This window comes from Oryzias latipes, chromosome 12 (genome assembly GCF_053564925.1).
Source record: "Oryzias latipes strain Hd-rR chromosome 12, Olatipes_Hd-rR_3.1".
NCBI lineage: Eukaryota > Metazoa > Chordata > Actinopteri > Beloniformes > Adrianichthyidae > Oryzias > Oryzias latipes.
In genome coordinates, this window is record NC_136248.1 from 18,183,972 (window position 1) to 18,203,618 (window position 19,647).

The following is a 19,647-nucleotide window of genomic DNA, read 5'->3' on the forward strand; positions in this document are numbered from 1 at the left end:
TAAAATGATCAGCTACTTTTGGGCAAAGGTCAAGTACATCCTGAATGGTTGCCAGTTCGTTGCGGCACCATGCACTCGCTCAATCTCCCCCAGGGACTTTTTGGAATCATCAATTAATCTACAACGCACGTTTTTGGACTGTGGGAGGAGGCAGGAGTGCCCGCATAAAATCAACACATGCACGAGGAGAACATGCAAACTGCACACAGAAAATATTTGCCATAATTTGAACCAAGGCCTCCTCGCTGTAAAGGTGGAGTACACCCTAGGTGGTTTGCCAGATCATCATCAGAAACAATTTAGGATCATCAATCAACCTGTAAAACATGCTTCTGTACTGTGGGAAGGCCCCTGAAGAAAACTCACATGCACCAGGAGAAAATGCAAACTCCACACAGAAAGAACCCAGCTGAGATTTGTATCAAACACAGCAAACATAAACATTTATTTTTATAATTTTGCCAAAAGTCAAATAATATGACATCCATAAATGTCAATAGAAAAATTTGTTGGAGATGTTTCCATAGAGAAACGTACTGAAACAAAAAAAGGACATGATTTTAACCCTTGTGCTATCTTAGATGACCCCACCCTTACACTGACGTGTTATTTCTACCATGACAAAGGTGGATAAAGGGGGAAAGATATCATGGACACCAGTGAAGATCACAAGTCATTGAAGAAAAAAGGTTCAGCGCTCTGTTTAGTGGGTCTAGATGACCCAACTCCCAATGTCAAAGTGCCTAGGATAGCACAAGGGTTACAAGGGTCATCCATCTCCTTGTCCTGCAAGGGTAAGTGACCAGTTGAAAGGTTTGTCTGTGTTCTGCCTCGTGACAAAATCTTCCTTTTTTTTTTTTTTAAGGTTAGGTGAGGGCAAAAATGTCCCCTTTATACCATCCCTTTGCTGTGTAAAAGCAAATAAAGCGTTCAACTAACAAGAGAGAGCAACGTGAGGCTGCCATCATGTGATGCAAGGTTCTTCTGTTAAACTATTTGCATCTGCAGAACCATCAGAACATTTTTCCAAATCACAGTATTTATGGCCTGTTTGGAGACAAATGATGTAACTAGTACTTGCATGCTTCAGTAAAAAGTGATAAGGGTAAAAAAATATGTGTCTTTGTTCCAAATGATTCTTTGTGTTGTTGTTTCCAATTATGTTCACACAAACACATTTTTGAGGATGATTCTAAATGTTTGTCAACCACAGATAAACAATTTTCTGTTGGGTTTTCTTTTTGCATAACTGATAACAATGAATATGGGAATAAAAGTTATTTAAAAGGGACATAAAATCTTATGTTGCATTAAACGTTTTAATGTCTGACTAACCACTCCAACGTATACATTTAGTAAAACTGGCACTTCTTGATGACTCTTTGCATTTCCGTTTACTTCTTTCATTGAAGTGCTCATTCTTCAGTGCCACAAGAGGGTGCAATAATAACCTCATGTGAACATACACAAAACAAACCATACTTGCTTGAGTGGAATTCAGTTCAAGTACCCCAGAATGAAGCACTTTTTTTAGAATGAGAGTTATTAAAATTCTTTGTTTGCTTGTCTTTCTTTCAATTCTTTCCATAGAGAGAGAGAGAGAGAGAGAGAGACTCTTTTCATTCAGGGAGACCTGCACATTTAAAAATATTCAAGCTTCCGCCACAAGACGGTGGGAGGTGTCACGTGGTGTGTGTCTACATCCAATCAGGAGTAAGTGCGCATTGCGATCCTGTGCAGAAGGATTATTTTACTGAGGGCTTGGATGTGATCAATGAGTTATTGGAGCTGTCCACGGTCCTGAAAGTTGGCTTTTAAAGGGTTGCCGTTCGGACCTGCATACTGCTCCTCCTTTTTGGATGAATAATGAGATTTAGCTTTCTTTATTTCTTTCTACATTTCGTATTTTAGAGAAATGTTGTATTTTTGTTTTGTTTCCATGAACGATACTTGTTCACAGTAATACACAAGTGAATATTTGTTTCGGCTGGCTGAAAGCCTAGAGCGAGTAAAACCCCACCTCAGAGACAGAATCTCAAACAAAGCTCAGCAGAGATATGTGTGTTTCGATGTTGCCCGCAGACTAAAGACGTATGGATTATTGAGTTGGGGGCTTTTCTTTATGCATCCACAGCTGCTCCATCTCGGGCATTTGGCTGCATTTCCCCAGAGTGATATAACTCTCCCACTCCATTAACAACACAGCCACCCGTCGTCACATCAATCTGTTAGTGCAGACAAAAGCCTTGGCCGTGGAGGTGCCACAGGCCTTCGTGGTGACGCGCTCTGGAACTGGTGAAGTGAATGGGATCGAAACCCTGTAGATCAAGGGTGACAGTCGGATGCGTGAGGGGGAAATAAGTGGTGAATTTATTGTTAGGGCTTTGTTGAAGTCAAAATAAAAAAAGGTTGAAAACATAGGTGATCATTAAAAAACACTTTTAACAACAAAATAAAATAATAAATAATTATGGGTAATCGATGTATTCAGGAGGATTAACAGGATCATATGAGGGAGGGCTTCACGTCTCATTGTTGCAACCCTTTTTTTATGACGTCGATCCAGTTGTTTTGGTCCCCCCCTGCCCAATCGGAAGCTCCTTTTATTCAGCTGGAGCCGAAATGGATCTATTCATGCAGCAGCTCTGTCCTCCCGTAAGGACCAGGACGTCCTTCATCGGGGGCTCCGCACCTGCCCGCCGCTGCTGCTTTAAAGAGCAGCACTGACATGGAAACCCCCTTACAGCTGCAGAACGATTTGTTTCCACAGCAGCAGCAGTTCCACCACTGTAAGTACCAGCACTACTGCGGACGGGGGGATCGGCTCGGCAAGCAGCACCAGCAATGCTGCACCTGCAATGACTGCACCTGCGATGCAAGAAAAAGCCTCATCTTCCGCGGGACGTCGCCGACCACTGTGGGAACTTTGAAGACACCTTCGGAGACGTCTTCGAGGCAAGGCTGCCAGTACAGCGTCTGCGAGTTCACGCCTTCTAGTCATGGTAGTTCATCCAGACATCATCATCCTCACCGTCAGCAGCAGCAGCAGCTTTGCCGCGATCGGTTGCGGGGCAGCCTGGGCAGCAAAGACAGTAACTCCTACAATGAAATAGCCATGGGCAGCTGCAGATACAACGGCGGCGTAATGCGGCCGCTGAGCAACTTGAGCTCGTCCCGAAGAAACATACACGAGTTTGATTCCGAGTCCCAGCCTTTGCAACCCATATCAGCCGCGGATGCGTCGGACACTCTAGTCTCCAAGCCGGAGAACAATTCCACCACCCTGATGCCTTACGCATCGGGAGACGGAGGGGGCGGCTGCGGCCACAGCAGCGGCAAATCGGGGAAAAAGAAAAACCAGAACATTGGGGAAAAGCTGGGGCACAGGAGGGCCTTGTTTGAGAAGAGGAAGCGGCTCAGCGACTATGCTTTAATCTTTGGGATGTTTGGGATCGTTGTTATGGTTATAGAGACTGAGCTCTCATGGGGAGCGTATGGAAAGGTGCGTATATGAGTCCAAATCTTTTCCATCTCATTTTTAGTGGCTCCTCCACTTCTTCATGACTGACGGAGCAAGTCTTTTACATTGAAAAACTTCACCCAGAAGCCTGGAAGCCACTTCAGCAGCAATATTTTGGGACTTTCTGCACCTTTGAGGATGAAATGATCAATCATGAAGGAGAAACCCCTGTTATTTCTTAATAAAAAGCTGGTCAGCGTCATATTAGTTTGATTGTACATTCAATTATCAATACTTTTTACATTTTGTAAATAAAAGTATCATTTTTTCATGCAAAAAAATGATTTCCTGTGTTGAAACTTTGATTGTTTTGTTCTGTTTTGCAGGAATCCCTGTATTCGTTAGCTCTAAAATGCCTGATAAGCCTTTCTACAATCATTCTCCTGGGGCTGATCATCATATACCATGCAAGAGAAATACAGGTAACGTTTGCACACTTTTTCCTGTTCCAAAAGATCGATGAGAACCAGAAGAACTGGAACTTTTGACATAAACATTCTTTGGGGTTTTTATTGGCTTAAAAATGTATAAAGAAAGATACCTTTTGTAAAAACAAGTTTTTATTTTTAGGTTTTGTCCAAAATCTATGTGACTTATTTAATTTGAAATACTTTACAAACCGAACAACAGATAAGTGATATTTCTCCAACAATGCTATCAATCAGCCAAATCATAATGAAGCACTAAACATGTTTAATGATTGTGGATCAACTGCAACAGAAGCCACATTATAAATGACTTAATTACTCCTCACAAGGCTCACTTCCCCACTAATCATCAGTGTCTCCTGAGATCTTACAGCACAACACTTTGTTGGCCTTGACTTTGAACATTATTGCATTACTAAAAAGCTCTTTCTGCACTTGTAGCTTTATTGAGTGGCTGCAACACTAATGGTATAACCTTTCCAGACATGCTGATTAAAATACTTTACATGTCTTTAATTTCTATTAACTTATAGGAATGCCTTATTTTTTCTTATTCCTTCTTCAGAACATGCTGAGTCTCTTTCTGGGGTTGGGGGGCTGCTAGAGCCAACCAAGCTACTGATGGGGGAAGGCAGGGTACCATTAAAAAGGTCACCAGTCTGGTTTTTCTCAATGGGACTTCCTGGTAAAATAAATGTTAAATAATTCACTCCTAGGGGAATTCAGAGACCCCAATGAACCTATGAAACGTGGTTTTTGGACTGTGGGAGGAAGCCAGAGTGCCCAGGGAGAATCCATGCATGGGGAGAAGATGCGGGATTCGAACCACTCTGTGAAACAAGAAGGCAACTTCTGCATCACCCTGCGACCCACACCTTATTTTAAAACTTCAAAATTTGTCTCAGAAATTTAGAGAATGGAATTTTAACGCATGAGCATCTTTTATGTGCAAAAGTTGCAATTTCTGAATTAATTGACCTAAACTTAGTTCAATGGTTTTGAGTTTTTGTTTACACCATTGGCAAATAATGTATGTGAACCAAAAATTAACAACTCCCCACTACATCCAAGATTTTCCTTCTCTCTTTTAAATCGAAAGCAACATCATTTGATTGATCATTATGCACTTTATTGTTATATTTAGAAGCGGCAAATCTCAGGGGAAGCTTTCCACAAAGAATGTGTCTCTCTTTTCACATCTCATTATAACTCAGTCTTTTATTTTTGTTTTGTTTAAATGAGTTGACAACCTAACGATAATTAGTTGCATAACTAGAGCTTTCAATTTATTCTGCTTTTTTTTCAAAAGCGGAAGATAAACTTGGAGTTTAAATAAATAAAATCAATTCTTCTATGTTTTGTATTTTCACATTTTCTGTTCTAGCATTGTTTAATAAATGCACTCTTTATTATTTATATGTGGAGTTTACATTTTTTCCTCATGTCGGTTTTCTCAGAGCACCCTGGCTTCCTCCCACAGTCCAGAAATGTGCTTCATAGGTTAATTTGTGACTCATATATTCTCTTAGGAGTGAATGCTAGTGTTTGCTTTTCTCTGTGTTGTCCTGTGATGGACTGGCAAGCTGTTCTTCCTTGCCCTTCAGTGGCTGGATAGGCTCCAGCAGCATCTCATATGGGAACGAAAGGGGGACACATGTCTTGTGAATTTATTTTCCAAGGTAATACACTGGACTTTAAAGATGGATTCAAGTAGTTTTTATAAACAGCTTCAACGCCAGGTTGTTTCCACCATCAAAGGCAAGCAAAAACGTTCACTTTGACATTAAACAAGCTCCTCTCTAAGTGTTTAGTCTGCTGCTTCGTCTTTACCCAGCAGAGAGGCTGTTGAAATCTCTTTGATCCATGCATCTCTCACAATCACAGCATCATCCTGAGCACGTTTCTCCTTACTAATGAACTTCTTCATAAGATGACCTAGAAAACTTTATTGAGGCAATCATCTGGCTCAGTCAGAGTTGATTACTGTACTGCATTTTTTCCTCACACATAAACAATAACTAAAAGCATAAATTAATCACAACCGACAATGCTCCTGCTACTGCTGGGCTCCATTTCTGTAAAATATACACAATAACTGTTAACTCTGCTCCCCAATTTATCAGGCCCTCCTTTGGGAGCACCTTTCGCCACCTTTCAACTTATTGAATCCAACACTCTTCATGTTTACACCGCAACTTCCACCACAACAGCTGTTCATTTCCTTCCTCGCCTGAGGGCTTTTATGCATGTTGTTGCTAGGCCGCCATCATTCAGTTGTTGCAAACTGACATGTGCTGGTACATACACATTCAGGCATAGAGGAATTAAGGTAAAAGTTGTCATGCAGATGACACACATGCAGGCATAAAGGTGATGTCTGAGATTTCCTCATGTTTTCTCTGCTCCTCGTTCTTGTTTGTCGGTGCAACCACTGTGACAAACAGTCAAGAAGCTAATTCACCACAAAACAAGTTTATGAAGGCCAAAAATATTTGAGTTTTTGCATTCCATGTGTTTTATTGTACTGCGTTCCGAATTTGGTCCAATCAATTCTGTTTAAAATTGTATTTAAGCCAATGCTTGATAGTTTTTTTTAGTATAACCCCTGCTTCTTTTTATGTTGAAAGTTTTCACTATAATATTGCAAAATAATTCCAGAACAAGCCTGAAAATGTCAAAAAAAAAACAACTAAATTCTGAGTAGTAGTTTTTTCAATCATTTTTTAAACTCCAAAAACTGCAAAAATTAAAATGTTTCTATGTTTTATAACAAAGGTCAAACTTGTAGAGACAACAGAATGTATAAATTGACAAATAAATGAAAGATAAGGTTGGACAGTGGAAAAAAATGTCTAAAAAAACAGGTGCACCTCGTATAAACTTTAAAGTTCTAAATATTCATACCAAGTGGAATCCGAGTTAGGTGCCATAATTCTTGTTGTGTTTGTTTCACGTAAACATTTTAATGACTATTCTACCATTGGGGGTGTCAGTGTAATTTCTACATCATTTTAAACAGTCAAAGCAGTCAAAACTCACCGCCAAACGAACTGGGGAGTTTTGAAACCACCAACGGTTCAGTGAATAATGACTTTATGAGAGTTTAACATCTGACATGTAAGTACATATAAGTTGGAAATTGTGGTTTTAAATATTTTGGGAAATAGTTTTTTTTCATTGTGTGAAATTAACATAGATATGTTAGGGGCGTACAAGCGTACAAAAACAGTCAAAAAGTAAAGGTTTTTACAACTTTAAGCTGTAAAAATTAAAACAAACCTATTAGAATTTTGCATATTTGCTGTTTTATCAAAAGTGGACAATCAAGAGTATTCATCAAAAATGATATTTCAAACAGCAAAATATTGTTAATATTAGAAAAAACATCCCAAAATGATTCATAGACAAAAAGAAAGATCAAATGTTTTCTTCAAATGTATCTATCCCCGTTGAAAAAGTGCAAGTATCAGGAAGCAAATGAACAGTGATGACATTTACGCCTCAAATCTAAGGATTTCTAACGCTTCATTTTGAATCACATGCTTCAGTTTTATCTATCATAGATCTCACTCCAGTGCAAATGTCACTCCAGCAATTTTATCACCAGCGAATGACATATCACAGGTCGTGTCAATGCAAATTTTGGAGCATTTTCCCTACAGGAACGGAGGAAGTCAGTGAATGCCATGTGGTGCTAATCAAATGCATTTGAATACTACAATTAGAAGTATGTATATGTTTTGGCACAAATACAGGAGATTTTTTAGTAGGTTGGTGCTTAAAGCACTCAAGTGTGTTTTATCTTATTGTAAAGAAGATAACACATCAGTTCCCCATCTTTGTAGAAGTCACAGAGAGTTCAGATCAGACTGTTCTGCTCTATGAAACTGTGCAAAATACAAGAGGCACATCCCAGAGTTTATAGGCCTCAGTTAAGTTATTTAATGCCTATTGCAGCACATTTAGAAAAGCACTAAACACATACGCTTGAAGGATTGTTTGGCAAAAGAGTCCTCTCCCTGAGAAGATCAGAGATGGAGTTCCAAAGATGAACTTGTCTAAGACAGTAATTGTTTTATTTTTGTTTTTTTGTTTTTTCAGATATGAGGGAAAATGTCAGACTTTTATGTACAGTTCAGATTATACAGAAGATCAAAACAAAAATCCTATTTCATCTTTTATGCACAGTTGTGAAGGGGTCATGATTTGGGCTTGTTTTGCAGCTGCAAGAGTAGGAAATCTTGGTTGACAGTTTTTAATGATCCTAAACTAATGGAAATATTTGTAAGTTTGTAGTGTACAAACAAATGAACACTGAAACATCTTTTAGAGGAGAGGTGGACCACAAACCTGAGGGTGCAATGAGCTGCAGTCACTTTTGCATTCTAAAAATTTTGAAACCATTGTTAAAGCCTTAAAGACCCACTAAGATAAAAAAAAATGTCTTTTATGTTAGTTCTCTATCTAAAGTCTTTGTTTTGACTCGACCATGGACTCAAATCCGCAATCTATTCTGCAGCTTGTGGCGTCAGATGATTTAATAAGCAAGTGAATTATTGGTGTATTTAGCATTTTATTAAATTCCCAAAGAATAAACAGTGAAATAATATGTTATGCTGTTCCAAACCTGTGGCTCACCTAATCATAAAAATTGAAGCAGATCGGATTTCAGTTTTTTAAATTTTAAGCATGTTGCTTAGTATGTAATGAAATGTTCAAAACCTACAAAAGTGATAAATAAAGCCACATGTAAATGCGTATTTCAATAAAATATTATAAATTTACAACAGAGCTTCAACACATTTTAGAAACTTCAACACTTTTCCATTTAACATGGTTCTGCATTTTTGAAGCCCTCCTGCATCATTCCTGTCCAGTTTGTATAAAAGCCAAAGGTGTTTGCAGTGCTGCAAAATGGACTGCTGTTTCTAAAGTGCACTTTTTCCCCACTCCTGCAGGAAAATAGATTATGCATGCACATCCATGTGTACTCGCAGATGCTGTCAGATGATGAGTCAGGATGATGAAATGTTTCTCCGCAATTTCCAGCCCCCTTGAATCTGATTTCCTTGTCGAACTCCATAAATATCACAGGCGCTGATTTTTGCCAGAGTTTTACTACAAAGTTTTTCTTCTAACAGAAAAAAAAAACTTAAAAGAGAAGGGCAGACAGGATGAAAGTTGAAGAGTTTTGCTCTCACAGTGAAATGACGATTTATCGTATTTCGGGCAGATACTCGAAGCAGTGTTTTCAGGTAAATACCCCAGGGCGGTTCAGTTAATTAACTCACCTGCTCAGCGTCCTATTTAAGCCAGGTGCGCAGTTGTTCATTCTTTCTTACCTTCAGCGCTCATTCTTCGCCGGTCTCCGAGGCCGCGGGTCTCCGTCTCTTTCGGCGTCTTGCTGTGTTCCCCCGTCCTTCGGATGGATGATCCCCATCTTTCTGATGTGGGGTTTTCGTTTCGCCGCGTCTGCTCTCCTTAATTTCTCCTCCGATCCGCGGGCGGCTGACGGCGCACAGCGCGTTCGTTTCGCCGCAGTCGCGTGCATCTGCAAGGGGTGTGCTTTCCGCGATGTTCTGGATGTCCGTGCCCCCCGATCAGGAGTAGTCCGGGTCTTCTCGTCTGCCGTGGTCACCCCAATTATCCACGGTGAGCGTCATGCGGTACTTTTCCCGTGTAGTTTTCTATGGCTGCGTCTCACTTCCTGTTTACTTCGGTGACGTCACGCCCCTAAGGACCCTGGGAATTGTGGTTTTGACTCCGGGTCCTTCATGATGCGCTTCTGATTCCTTTTCTGCTGCGTAGTTCTGTGTCGTCCGGTTGTTTTTTTTTAGGGGTTGTGGGGTCCTTTCTGTGGTTGTGAAGGCTGGCAGTCCTCGTTTGGCCAGGTTTCTCATGCTGGCTGAATTTATCGTGGCTTTTAGCATTTTGTTTTCTGTTGCTGTTTTGTTCTTTGGGAGCTGTGTGTAAATCTTATCTTTAATTTGATGCTGGCTTTATTATTATGGCGTTTCTTCTGTTTGTTTTCTTCGTTGTTGTAGCTGCTGGTTAGTTAGAATGTGAATCAGTGTCTCTTGGACCCGTCTCTGCTCTGTGGACATTTTTCCCTATGATTGGTCTCTCTTATGCAGCGTCTATGGCTCATTTTATTCACTCAGCGATCCTCGTTCATTGCCCCCGCACATTCTGCATCTGGTTCTGCTTCGCCTGTTTTTCCCCGCTCTGTGTACCCCAGTGGGTCCTGCCCTGTCCTCAGGGACTTGCGTCGGCCGCATTAGTGAGTGTGTCGGTCTCGTCGCGGCCTTGTTTTCTCGGCTGGACAGTTAATTTGTTATTCTCTCTCTAGTTTGGTTGGAGGTTTGTGGGGGCTGTGTGATGGATTCTTCCGGGGCATCGTTTTCAAAGCCGCCACTGAGGGTGGCCCCTAGGAAGTGTTCAGGTTGACGTGACTTGATCTGGACCTGTTAGCGCCTCGCAGTTAATCTTCTGGGCATCAGTGGCCTGGTTCCCCATGCGCCTTCAGGATTAGTATACATTTTCTTCAGCTCCCCATGCTGTCTCCACGATTTTCCTCCGAACGCGATATAAGGCTGAGGATGACTGTCACTGATGGTCTCACTGTTCTGCCTCTATGCCTCTCAGTGGCGTCTCTTGGCCTTCAGTTGGCGCTCGAGGTGTTTGCCGGTTTACCTTTCCGTTGTCGTGGCAGTCCTCATAAAATCGACTTTATCGCCCTGTACTGGATATTTGTAGGCGATGGGTGCCCTTCATTTTGCATGTTATCGATGATTTCTTGATGGCCAACTTTCCTCTGTATCCCTGGTCTTTTGAATCTCTGTGAAAAAACTTTATTTTCAAAATTGGGTTTCCACGTTATCTATAATGTACGGTCCTCCACCCGTCCGGATTTCTTTTTCTTCTATAGATTTGGGTGGTTCATTGATGCTTGTCTCTCCCCATTATGTCATCTCTAGCTTTTGTGCAGCATGTCGTTTATTCAAATTTTGGTTGGATATGATTCGTCAATGATTGGGCCACCTGACATTTGCTGTAGCTTTGGTCCTATGGTCATCCGTTCATCTTGTGTTCTTGTTCTGGGTTGTTCGATCCTGGGCCACGTGTTCCTGTGCTGGATTTTCGTGTTTTGTTTGATCTTTCCCTCTCTATGCCTGGAGTGGTTTTGTGATACCTGTTGTGTCTTCAGGCTCCCTCCACTTGTTCTCCTGAGTCTGCGCCTTCTGGTTTGGGGGAAAAGGATTTAAGAAGAGTGGTTTGTGTTTGTCCGGCCGCCAGAATCTACGGCTCTGATGGTTCTTAAGGGGTCGTCCGGTTATTTCATCCTTGGAGATTATATTAAGGCTGTTTCAATATTAAATGATAGTATTGTGTCATCGGTTGACTTGGTTAATGTTTAAATAACACCTTGAGCAACTTCTACCCTGACCGTAGGAAATATATATCACTTGCGCTCTCAAGCTTAGTTCAAGAGTTAAATCTTGTGTCCACAAGTCAGTCTTCTATCTGTTTTTTTTTTAAGCAGATGACACTCTGCTAGATGCATCCCCATTTAGAGGCTTGTTATACTCCGCCTCTAAATGCTTAAGGTTCAGTCTAGCAAAAAATACTATCAAAACCTATGATCCCTCATGGCTCTCAAGTTCTCTTTTGCAGTATCCAGTCGCCCTTGGCTAATTAAAAAAATTTGAGAACCACTTATATCAAATACAAGGCATCAAATCCAGCCGAGCTGTAATCCTTTGCCACGTGGGATGTTGACCTTCCTCATCTACAAATCTCCTTGGCTACTCTTCCCATCTACTACTCCTCGATGGCCTCCTGAAGGTGCGTCCCTCTGAAACTGTCAAATGTTACTTTTCTCATCATTGGAATATATAAAAAATTGGTGTTAAGATTTCGTGCAGGTCATATATTTCACTATCATTTCACTGTTGGAATTTGTAATTATGGTGGTTTCTAGGGTGCGATAAATCCACAATGGGTCTTTACCTTTACTATCTACTAAATTTCACTTTCTCAGATTTGTTTTTTTAAAAGCACTGTTATTTAATTTATCTCAATCGTTTTGAAACTGATCAGTTTCTGGGTTATTTATATATTCTTGTCAAGACTAATACTGCTTTGTTTTTATCTATGCATCGCATCCTGAGCCTGCGAACACCTACGCCCCGATCAGCTTCTCCGTTTCCAGGAAATGATGTCACCCATGCATTCCTTGATCTGGTGCTGCAACGATGACTGCTCGACGTACCTATTGCTAGACTGAAAGTGACGGGGCGTTGGACCTCCTCTGCATTCCAATGACACTTCTGACTGAATTAATTAATCAATGTCAACCGCAGAATGAATGTAAATTCTTCGATTATAGATGTTAAAAGAAAATTATAGCCAGGTGGAAGCCTCAAAATTTAGGTTGCTCTAAGTTGTATCATAGTCTGCGAGGAGCTCGAATCTGGTTCTTAAGCTCATTTGTTTGTAGTATGCCAAAGAAGCATAGTAATTATGGGCGTTGAACTCGTTCTTAATATTGGGATGGAACCTCATTATATGGATGTTCCTTGAGCGCTTATAATTGGTATGCCAAATGGAGAAAATTATGGCTATTAAGCTCGTTCGTGGTACTGTCGTTGGGAGCTTCGAAATAATGGATGTTACTTAAGCGCGTGTATATATAGTTGCCAAAATGGAAGAGTTTATGGCCATCAAACTTGTTCTTGGTTTAATAGAAGTTCCAATAATGGCTGTTAAGCATGTCATACGCCATCGGAAGCTTTGGATTGGATGTTAAGTTAATGTATCATACGGGTTGTTTGGCGGTTTAAATTATAGTTCTGCACAGCGTTTTGCGGAAGTGAGCTTACGTTCTAAGATCACGTATAAGTAATTTTATGTTGGCTCCCCTTTTATTTCTTTCCCTCTCTCTTTCAGATAGTATGTTCCTCTAGTGGTTTCCACGAACGGGAGCGACCCTACGGTCAATGGTGCCGGGTCACACATAGCAGATCCACTAGATAGCATGTCCCCTTCGTGGCGCTGTACTCGAACGGGGCGGCCCAACGGTCAATGGTGCCGGGTCACACATAGCAGATCCACTAGATAGCATGTCCCCTTCGTGGCGCTGTACTCGAACGGGGGCGGCCCAACGGTCAATGGTGCCGGGTCACACATAGCAAATCCACTAGATAGCATGTTCCCTTCGTGGCGCTGTACTCGAACGGGGGCGGCCCAACGGTCAATGGTGCCGGGTAACACATAGTAGATCCACTAGTTAGCATGTTCCCTTCGTGGCGCTGTACTCGAACGGGGGCGGCCCAAACGGTCAATGGTGCCGGGTCACACATAGCAGATCCACTAGATAGCATGTTCCCTTCGTGGCGCTGTACTCGAACGGGGGCGGCCCAAACGGTCAATGGTGCCGGGTCACACATAGCAGATCCACTAGATAGCATGTTCCCTTCGTGGCGCTGTACTCGAACGGGGGCGGCCCAAACGGTCAATGGTGCCGGGTCACACATAGCAGTCATACTGGGAAATGAAATGAAAATGGAATGCTGCCGAAAACACACCCCATTTTATTACACACTGATTATACATTCACATTTTCTCTTCTTCTGGATGATTTTAGTGTTGGGGGTTTTGTTACCCGAAAGTTTTATGGAAATTTTATGGAATTTTATGGAAGTTTTATGGAATTGAACGGAGCCTTATGCCAAACGAAAATATGTGAATGCCAACTTAAAGAATGTGGAAAAATGTCAAATAAATATTTCTTACTGCAAGAGTTGTCTGACTGAAATGACGATTTATCGTATTTCGGGCAGATACTCGAAGCAGTGTTTTCAGGTAAATACCCCAGGGCGGTTCAGTTAATTAACTCACCTGCTCAGCGTCCTATTTAAGCCAGGTGCGCAGTTGTTCATTCTTTCTTACCTTCAGCGCTCATTCTTCGCCCCACCCTCCTCCCCGGCTTCCACCTGTGGGCTCCGTAAAGGGGGGTTTTGTTACCCGAAAGTTTTATGGAAATTTTATGGAATTTTATGGAAGTTTTATGGAATTGAACGGAGCCTTATGCCAAACGAAAATACGTGAATGCCAACTTAAAGAATGTGGAAAAATGTCAAATAAATATTTCTTACTGCAAGAGTTGTCTGACTGAAATAGAATTCGGTGCATTGATGTGGTTGTTTGTAAATGTGTTGAATGCAAAGAAGCATTTAGAGGCTTTCCGTGTCTGCAGCATTATTTTCTGCCACAGTTTCTTGATTTTCTGACTTGTTACACGTCACAAGCAGACTGTAAAATGAAATAGTCAATGCCTACTTGATCTGTCATCTTGACATCAAGATACGCACTAAAAACTGAGGCCGTTCAAGCTGTGGGCAGCTGACACATCCACTCCTTTTTAAGGGAAACACAAACTGACATTTTAGTTTTCCTCTACTCTTAAATCACAGATTCTTGCCTGTTTGGCATTCGCGTTAAGGACATTCCATCAGTACCGACGGCTTTGCTGAGTTTTTTAAACAGATGCCAAATTCTTCCAAAATGTCTTCTTGCCTTTGACTTATTGTGTTGTATGTTGACATTTTACAGTTGCACGACGTGACATTTTACATCTCACGCAAAAAAGGAAAACACAGCCCTAAAAGCAAACTTGCTCCAGTGAACCCTGGGATTGCTAAACTTTGGGGCACAAGTGCGGTGTTTGTGTCAGAGATAGGGTACGGCTACAGGAGACACCCTGCATTTCTCAAAGTGAAATCTGTCCTCTACCTGAGACTCCAGACAGGAGTCAGATAACCACTACCTATGGTTCTCCCTGAGTTTTCACTGAACAAACAGTCAGAGATATCCAGGCTTCCAAAGAGGCCAGAACACCATGGATTACTTATTGATGGCATTTACTAGAATATTCTCTGCATGTGACTTTAAACAAACCATTTTAGATGATTGATGTGAGCAATTGGGCCTCAGCCAGAGCAAACAGACATTTTTAAACAGGCTTGAGTCAATCGTCTATGCAAATTTGAGTATTAATCTCAGAAACAAAGGCAATTGAAATCTGCAGCCGCCTCAGATTTAGTCCATGAAGTGGCCTCTTAGTGGCTCACTTTGATATCATGAATTAAGGATTGCATTAATGTCTAATTGGACTCAGCCTCCAAACCTAATTTACTAATTAGATTGAGTGATTTCATTCTCGGTGACAAGATATATGTTCCCATCTCCACATTACACAGATTAAATATTGAGTTGCACTCCATTAGTTATATTAAGAGTACTAAAACCAGTAACTAACCCAGCTTGCATGGCGAGCTCCTCAGAAAATTGCGCAGTTTGTGTACATGAAGGAATAATAAGCTTATAGGACATGTTCAGCTTGACTGACAGTCGACATGACGTGAATAAACGTTTGCATTGATCAGAGGAGAAGCGTGCACTCTGAGTGATTAGACTGCGTTTTCGGTCTGCAACAAAACAAGCGAAGAGTCAGAGAGGAGGCAAGGATGCCTGGCTTTGTGCTGGGAATAGTCACTGTTAGCAGTTTTTCACCTATAACCTTTGTTTGACAAAGAATAGACTTAGTGTGAGTGCACTATTGAGGCGTAATTTTATGAAAAGTGATAACACTGATTGCACTTCCTGAGAAATTGTATACACTTAGTGTTACAGTGGGCGCATGAAAAAGCATGTGCAGATAAATATACGTTTAGATAATTATTAATATTATTACTGACCTCTTTTGCAAGGCAGTCCTGACCAAGAGGCCGCCATAGTTGGTTACAAATACCTTAAAACATTGAGACAATAAAACTTTTAAAACATTTAAACAATACATTAAACTTAAAATACAGAGGCATAAAACATTAAAGGATTAAAATAATAAAACTGTGATTAAGAGAAACAATACTTTAGGGAGTACTGTTTTTCTATGAGCTTAGCCTTGAAGATATGTAATGATGGCAGTTCAAACTGTCTCCAACACTTTTGTCTTTTTCAACTCATTTTTCCCTAAAATGAAAATGATGTGCGATCCACCACCAACCAAATGGACCACAGCACACATTTCTGATGTTTTTCTGTCACACTGATGTCACCAAGGGTTCTTTAATATTGTGTGTATATAAACTGCCACAAAAATGAATGGAACAGTACATTAAGAGTGTGCTTGTATCACATTCACATTGTCAGCTGATGTTAATTCAGTATCTGCGTGGCTTGATTTAAATTCGGATGCATTAACCCTTGATGTCTATGCCGCTAATTTGCAATTTTAACATTTAATCCAGGACTCCACTTAATTCAGCATCACCTTCGATGGAAAATCATTGAAAAACTTTTTTTTATGTAATTGGGAACAAAGTCAGGCATAAAGGCAGTATAGAAACAAGCCAATTTTTACAAAAAGTAGAAATGTGTCCCCTCAAATACCGTTGGCAAACTAACCTGTTGTGAAAGATTAGTTTTTGTAGGTGTACTAACATGTGTGTGTAGAGATTTAGACTTGCAACACTTAACTTGACACCAGCAAGAGTACAAGCTTGTTTTAAGCATTTTAGTGATCTTTTTTTGCAAAAACTCAACTTCCTTCAATCCGTTTCCAAAAGTCCGTTTGTCTGTGTTAAGACATTCAGCCTCACAACAGAACTAAGCATAAACACAATAAGTAGCTGTGTTTAGTTTCATATAGGTCATGAATATCTGATGAAGAAGTCACGAAAACTCATGTTTTATTTATGTCAATGGCTGAAAGTTCTGCACACCTGAGGATGTTCACAGTCATAGTGTGTATGCGACTTCACAAAAACATGTTTTATTCCGTTGTTGGCCCAGGTAAATCAAGACTTCAGCTCCATGCTGGATGTGATGAAATTTAGCTACATGCTCTTTCTTGTGACCAAATGAACCCTGCATGTGATTATCAAGCTGGATTCAAACCCTCACATGCTCCATTGCTCGCAAACATGGGGCAGAAATAGCAGAGAATGACTCAAATACATCTGACTTGCACAGAACTTTCACCACGGTTTTCACAGACCATACATCTAAGTCAAAAATCTCAATGGTTGCTTGGAGGAATGCATATCACTTTGTGTGACTGCAGAGTCAGAATTCTTCACTCAATAAATTGATTCCCCTGTGTTTGTAAACTAGGACAAGGACAGCTGTCCAATAAAACAGTCTCATCGAGCTGCAGGTACGGCTTGACTAAACAGCACATGGAAACGTATCGAGCGACTGCACTTCTAAAGTAGATCAGTTCCGTTCACACGGCTGCTAAAAAAACCCTGGGGGCAACAGCTAAATACTAAACTTGAGAATTCAGAAGATGCTTTGCAAGTCAAAAAACCAGGGGCGGACAGCATGCTTCCCATGTTTGAGGTCTGGCATGCAATCGTGCATAAGTAGTATACTTTAAGTGTTACAAATACTGTTTCAAATAGGCTTAAATGTTGGAGTCTTATATTTTTACAAAAATATGTATGATGAAAAAAAACATTGTTTCTGTAACTAAGACATGCTGAAAAAACATGGCTTCTTTTAAAGTTCAAATTACAAATAATGTATTATATTACCAGTTGCGAGACAGTGTGTCGATCGTTTCTCCATCATAAATTAACTAAACTTATTTTCAAACAGCATTATTTGGAGTCCAATTTTTCAAAAGAATAGCTAAACACATTGCACAATGTGTCTAACATTATGGGAAGAAATCAAATATCTATTTACTTTGTATGGCTACCAAATGTTTGCTTTGTAAGACATGATGGACATTTTGAGTTCTCCAGGTTGTCTAAAGGACAACTCCACAAAAGAGAGAGCTTCTACTTTGAATAAAGGTTGGCTCAAGTTAAAAATGTTTTTCTACAAGGCATGTATTGGTCAAAACAAAAGCTTGGCTTATAAAACAAATGTTCATGTTAGAAAAAATATATTTATTCATCTTTGAATATGTTAATTTTGTGCATGTTTGTAGCCTTGCAAAGCTGCAAACATGCAATTTTTCTCTAGAAATCCACTCCAATGAAGATTTTTTTTTGTGTTTTTTGTCATGATGGAGGACATATGTAAGGAAAATTAAGCTAAAAGAAATTGCCTTTCTGAAAATGTATGTATTGAAATCTTTGTGAATCTGAAGCAGACAAAAAAAATGCTGTTTGAAAAATAATGCTAGCAGTGACACATGTAATTAATACAATGGGCCAGTGGCCTGCATCCACTTGTAGACGACTACCGGTAGATCTATAAATGTCATTTTTTTTTCTCATCCAACGTGGCTCAAAACTCTACGTTTGGATAGACATCTCTCGCCATTTTTGTTGCAGAGTTAATGTTAGGTTGGCCAGAAATATTACAGGTAGGGGGGGTAATATTGTCTCATACCTCAACTAAAGTGTTCGAATGGAATTTTAACACCAAGAGTCTGTAATTCACAGCATCTGTCAGCCACATATACACTGTGATAACACCACATTTAATTCAGTGCAATTCGTGAAGTGACTTTTAGGTCTTACAAGTAAAATTATCACTTTAAGAAGTCTTTCAATGATGGAAAATGGTTGCAACATTTTAGTATTTTTCTTTATGCTTTACCGGTATTTTGTTTTAATCTACAACTGAATTTAATCTTCTTACACACAAATGTTTTTTCACAAACAAAAATGTATCAAATCATTGAAACATTATAATTAAGCTTTGATTAAAACAGTATTTTTGGCTTGTTTAAGCATCTTTGAACTTCTATTAACTGTGAAACGTTGTCTAAGAACCATTTAAAAAATGTTTTAGGCCTTTTTCATTCATTATGAAATACATTAAAACTAATTCTATACCATTAAAATCATGTATTGACGTCTTAATATGTTTAATAGCTTCAGCCCACGGAAGTGGATTTGTCATATCTGCTAGTTCTTGGGCTTGCAAGGAATACCTCCTTCTGAGGTAAAAGGGCCCTTTAGTATTGTGTTTCAGGTCGTCCATTAACGTAATTGCTTTACTCCCTAAGCAGACTTTTGTTATGCAACCCTCCTTTAAATGTTTAATTGCATTGTTTTGAGGGAACAAATTTTTTAACTGCCCCTGACATGACTAGTTTGTTGCGTGAAATGTAAAATAAAACTCTCTTGTGCTGTGTGCAAACAATAATTTAGATGCACTCAGATGCTTAACATTAGGAAACAGGTGTCAAATGAAGTCACAGCTTGTGTTTCCATGTCTAAATTACACTCACTTGGAAAGCCAGACAGGGCAAGCTGTGGTTAGAGTTACACAATTCTCTGACACATGTCAGTTTGTTACAGGAGCTCTGTCACCCGCTGGATACGAACAACTGTGCCTGAAAGTTTAATAGTTTCTGTGTTTGGGGGGAAAGTCTGATTCTGGCTTTTAAAAAAATATAAAAGATGTAACATTTGTCTGAGGATGTGTTGTCTTGCTGCATTTTGTTTTTGATGAGCCCGCTTTGAGACAAATTTTTATTTTTGGCACAGAGGCTTTTTACCATGTAATTGGCTCAGAGGCTGTGCTGAGCGTGCAGCATCAGTGAAGCCTGTGTGTTAATGTGAAAAGGTTGAAAAGCTGCAGTTTCTGAGGGACTTTGAAGCTGTCAAACTGTGCTACACGAGGCATTCAGGCACATCTGTGAGAGACAGCGTTGCACTTCATTATTGATTTTTC

General features: G+C 40.2%; 1 protein-coding gene across 2 annotated transcripts in view; it reads left to right on the top strand.

The window, feature by feature from the left end:
* Positions 1-2,580: 2,580 nt before the first annotated feature.
* kcnn2 (potassium calcium-activated channel subfamily N member 2) overlaps positions 2,581-19,647 on the top strand; it is a 35,932-nt gene continuing 18,865 nt past the window's right edge. For both annotated transcript variants that reach the window (XM_023960705.2, XM_023960704.2), the window contains exons 1-2: positions 2,581-3,502; positions 3,847-3,942. In XM_023960705.2, the coding sequence (XP_023816473.1) occupies positions 2,729-3,502; positions 3,847-3,942 (870 nt within the window). In that variant the 5' untranslated portion in view covers positions 2,581-2,728. The remainder of the gene's footprint in view (positions 3,503-3,846; positions 3,943-19,647) is intronic.